Genomic DNA, 5,180 nt, shown 5'->3' with positions numbered 1-5,180 from the left:
ATATCACAGACCAAAAATTTTTTAAAATAAAAACAAAATCTAATCATTTATATGAACATTTAAAATATATCTAAGAAATTTTGTTAAGAAAGAAAAATAATACCTCTTATTTATTTTGGGAATCCACATATATGTAATATCTCTTTCCACTGTACCTTGTTTGTATATTTTCTATTATAATTGTTTTCTCAAGAAAAAATTTTCCACAAGTCACAATATTTATTGAAGTACAAAATACTTGGTTGGTAAGAAAAAAAATCATTTTTCAACATTTATAAAGCTATAATTTTTGTAAGGGAGATAAAAGTCGACTTAAAAAAAGTGTGATAATTATTTTTTTATTTCAAACTAATTTGTGTGAGATAAAAAATATATATTTCTCTTTTAAAACTCTTACTTTTAAGTTTTACTAACTTTCAAAATAACTTTTAATAAAACTCTTTAAGTTTTACTAACTTTCATAATAACTTTTAATACAAATTGAGTCAACACAGAATGCTTTTGACATAAAAAGTTATTAAAAAATAATTAATGTTAACAATTAAAGTTACCCTGTCTTGCATTAAAACTTTTCCTATATGTAGAGTTTTTCTTAAGAACTATCCTTAGTAAAGTATTGGTTTTACAATAACATTTGAAGTTATAAAAATTTCCAAATCTAATCATGAGATATTTACCAATAGAATTTGATTTAATGAATAACACGAAGAAGGTATCATTTATCAATGTATATATTTATTAATAGAGCATATAAAAGGTTCAAATATAGGTTCAAAAGCAAAACCAACCATATAAAACCAATCCAGAAACTTAAATAATAAAGAAAAATATCTAAATGCCTTTGAGTAAGATGTCTGAAAGGCTTATTTGAAATCTTACAAATACCATAATATTGTCTAAGTTTTCATGACTAAAAAGCACAAATATATGAATCCATGCTTCCTGCCAATTGTGAATTCCTTCCTAGCCATCAATTCAAATCCAGCTTATCGTCATTACCTGAAACATGAACAATATACACACATAAGCACATAAATCAAACGATTAAGGATTTCTGAAACAACAAAAACCTAAAACATGAGTGATAAAAAAATAGAACATACAATAAATAAATAAATAAATAAACTTACCACCATTCTTTTTTGCCAATTCCAAGGCAAAACATCTCAAGTGTGGATCCAAAGGTAATCCACGCTCTTCAAATGATGGATCATAAAGTGTGTTCCTATTGCTAGATTCATGAGATGATGATAAACATATAGTTAAGAAAACCTCAGATGCGTGCATGCATATGTTAATGTGTTAATATAATAGAATATAGAATGAAAATTACCAGGCAGCTGCTTGTTCAGGGTTATTGTTAAAGAAAAACAATCTCAGATGAGGATCCAAAGGTAATCCACGCATTTCAAATGATGGATCATAAGCTGAGTTTCTGAAAATCCTACATTCATGATAGAACATAAAAAATCTCAAACATAGATCATAGTAGTCTCATGTGTATGTTTTTGTTTGTGTGTGTTTATGTTTATCAAAATGTGTAAAGTTGATGCTGCAGTTGAGAATTCAACATACTCTGACGCGGAAGAGTTTCCAGTGACTTGTGGTGGTGGAGAAGGGTTTGCAGTGACTGGACTAGTTGGATACACTGATTCCATCAGAGACTCTTCAATGTTCCTTCTCATCTATATTCAAATAAAGCCACCATAAAAAAAAATCACTTATTTAGACTGTTTATGCATTAATATATATATATATAATATAATATAATATAACATACCCTAACATTCCTTGCTGATGAAGTCTCTCCAGTTTCATAGGTATCAAGGTGCAGATCAGATATTCCTTGTTGCAGAGACTGTTACACAAAAGAAATAATAAGGAAAAGGGTATATGACAGAACAAGAATCTTAAGTTCATTATTCAATTGTATGATGTAGAAAACATGAACAAAGGTATATGTAGATAATTGAGGGTATATTAGAGTGGAGTTCTGTTAAACAGGGAAAGAAATGACATTTTTGTGGATTAAAAGTGTTTATAATTAATAAAGTAATGATATATACATGTATACACAACTTCATTTAACTTATAAATTATTTTATTTTGTTTATTATATTGCTTTAATATAGTTATTGAATGATTGTTTTAAATATAAATGTATTAATTATTTTCTAAAAATAAATACAAACTTTAGACTATATAAAGATGATGCATTTCATCAACATATTTAATTAATTATTCATTAGTTGAATTAATGAATCATTCCATTTATGATTACATATATGAAAATTTATGAATTTTTTTTCTATTTATTTTTAATATAACATCAATTCTAAACATGTTAATTTTTAATCTTATTGTTAATACTTTCTTTTTATCTCACACACTAACCTTACATAGATGTATCTTTTATGCTATATTTTTAAAATACACTAATTTTAATATATTAAAAGAGATTTTTAATATGTTTTAAATATTAATATGAACATATTTTAAAGATAAAGACATCATAAAAAATTGAATAAATAATCTAAATTTAGAGAAAAACAGATTTAAAGCATGCATAAGAGAAAAAATGTGACTTGAATGAATAAACCTGTTGAGTGTTGAGATCTATGGAGGACTCAACCCTAACATTCCTAGATGATGAAGACTCTCCTATTTCATATGAATAATTAGGAGGAAAGTTGGGTAATCCTTGCTGCTCAGTCTGATCAACATTAAGAAAAAATGTTATAAAAAAAATTCTTTATTTTTAGAAAACGGCAAAGCAATGTATTATGATAGTTGAATTAAAAATAGTTTTATGAAAGATAAAATAGAAAAGAAAATTAGTAATATATAAATACCTGTTGCACATCTTGAGATTGAGTTTGGACATGAAATTCTCCTGCAGGATTAGGTAATCCATCTGAACGACCCAACACTTCTTCGAACTGAATCTCATGGATGGGATTAAACTCAGATACAGGAATCCTGTTTATATATCAAAATCATTACATTAGACAAACAACACAATGTTAATTATTCTTGCAAAACTAATCACAAATATAAATGACACCAATTTCGATATTAATTCTCCTTCACCACGTCTATGGACAATTATATATATATATATATATATATATATATATATATATATATATATATATATATATATATATATATATATATATATATATATATATAGAAAGACAGAAAAAAGAGAAATTCAGAAAGTAATTCAATCAATAAATGTAAATCACTAATATATATATATATATATATATATATATATATATATATATATATATATATATATTCATTAGAATAATTATTATTATTATTATGAGAAAACTGAGGACAATATTTTCTGAAAAGTATCAAACATGAGACAGAATATGAATGAACTTTTTTTTTCATTGAATAAATAAAATAAATAAATTCAATAAAACAATTAAAGAAACAGGTGAAAGTAAAACCATAAAATTTTCTAAAAGATGGGTATATAGATAAAGATTTTGTATTGTAAATTTGGATTGAAAAAATAGCTAATTCATCGGACATAATTATTGATTTTTTTCTGAGATGAATTTGGATCGGATAGTCAAGAATAGTTTATCAATATTAAGAGGTGAACTATATATCAAGTATATACTAAGCGGGTAAAAAAATATTAAAAAAAAGAAAAAGAAAAAATTGAATTGCTTATTTTGTAAAATTAATTTAAATAGAAAATGAATCCTAAAATCTATACATTTTTTCTTTAAACTTTATTTAAATATTCTTTTTTCCTTGAGAAATAAAATCATAAAGTAAATTAGTATATATATATATATATATATATTAAAATTTCCATATATAATGTTTTCTAAAAAATATATAATAAAATTAAAATTATTTTTATTAATTTAAAAAATAATAAACAAAAAGTTATCAATGATCGACCAAGTTGATGAGTCGCGGCGGATCTAGGTTAAAATCAAAATACCTAATCCGATTCATGAATCGTATTCGAATAGATTCAAAATTAATTTACTAATTCAGATCCGTTTTGTCATCTCTAATACAATTCGATAATTACTACACTAAAATTTTGATAAAACCTTTCATAATATCCAATTTCCCTTAAAAAAAATTGAAAGCTTAAAAGATATAAAGTGTGATAGATCAAAACTCTTCTTTTATATAAGAATAAATAATAAATTAGTAGAGAAAAAAATCCTTAAAAAATCTTGTGAATTGGAAATATACTTGGTTCAAAGGGGAAAATTAACCTTTCATCACAAAATATATATAAATATATAAATATATTTAATAAACTTAACATATAAAAACATATCTATTGAAAAGATCTTCTTAAAAAATGTAAAATAGAAATTTAAATTTGAAGGAAACATTTGTGATAGCAAATAAATTTTCCTAAGGAATGAAAAAATAGTTTTAAAATTAGGGATTTGTAACAATTTTTAACTTGAATCCTGCAGAATGCCCAGATCTATCTACTAAGTAATAAAGAAAATAGAGTTACAATATTTGTAATCATATAAATGATTTAGAAGGAAGAAATTGACATACCCCCTTGCCATTCTACCACTGCTAAAACAAGAGAAAGAGGAAAAGAGGAACAAAGGAAGATGTCTTTGTATTTATTTTGTGTGTGTCTATACCTTTTATAGCCCAAAATTGAAGTTAAGTATTAATTTTTATCATTATCATTATCATATAAAAAAGATATATTTATTATTATTATTTAATTACATAACTTTATTCTTTAATAAATAAAAACAAATGTTTATTTGATAAGATACGTAACTAAATAATTGTTCTACTTAAAAAAATAACTAAAAAATTTCTCTGCTTAAAAATAATTAGTTCATATTTTTAAAAAAAGTATTTTTACAAAATTATATATTTTTCCTTGTTACATCGTCAAAAAACATAGAAACTGACACTAAAACCTGTATAACTAGCTGTATTTGAAGACAACTCAAGTTTGCTTACCTGTTTATTTTGAACATGTAATGTAATAATCATTGTAAAACGGTCGTTAGTTACAAATTATCATCATGACTTCATTTTTCACCATTAGTCATATTTATCTTCAACGCCTAACCATGTTATATTTTGAAGACTAAAAATTTTAGTTCTTATTTAAACTGAAAATTGTAGTCTTTGAATCTGTTAATTCTCCCACA

The 5,180-nt window shown here is 24.1% G+C and overlaps 1 protein-coding gene across 3 annotated transcripts; it reads right to left on the bottom strand.

Annotated features, from left to right (window-relative positions):
• Positions 1-718: 718 nt before the first annotated feature.
• On the bottom strand, positions 719-4,628 carry LOC108328684 (uncharacterized). 3 transcript variants are annotated; one of them, XM_017562579.2, is made up of 8 exons: positions 4,561-4,628; positions 2,853-2,979; positions 2,600-2,713; positions 1,781-1,858; positions 1,576-1,685; positions 1,334-1,444; positions 1,131-1,231; positions 719-999 (listed from the first exon to the last, which is right to left on the bottom strand). In XM_017562579.2, exons 1-8 carry the CDS (start codon positions 4,569-4,571, stop codon positions 971-973), a joined length of 681 nt encoding a protein of 226 aa, XP_017418068.1. In that variant the 5' UTR covers positions 4,572-4,628; the 3' UTR covers positions 719-970. The 3 variants fall into 3 exon arrangements, with proteins under 3 accessions (XP_017418068.1, XP_017418069.1, XP_052729547.1); XM_017562580.2 differs by having other exon boundaries at positions 1,131-1,225; XM_052873587.1 differs by lacking the exon at positions 2,600-2,713.
• Positions 4,629-5,180: the final 552 nt, after the last annotated feature.

The sequence above is a fragment of the Vigna angularis genome, chromosome 2 (assembly GCF_016808095.1).
Source record: "Vigna angularis cultivar LongXiaoDou No.4 chromosome 2, ASM1680809v1, whole genome shotgun sequence".
Lineage (NCBI taxonomy): Eukaryota > Viridiplantae > Streptophyta > Magnoliopsida > Fabales > Fabaceae > Vigna > Vigna angularis.
This window is presented reverse-complemented; position numbering and strand designations above follow the sequence as displayed.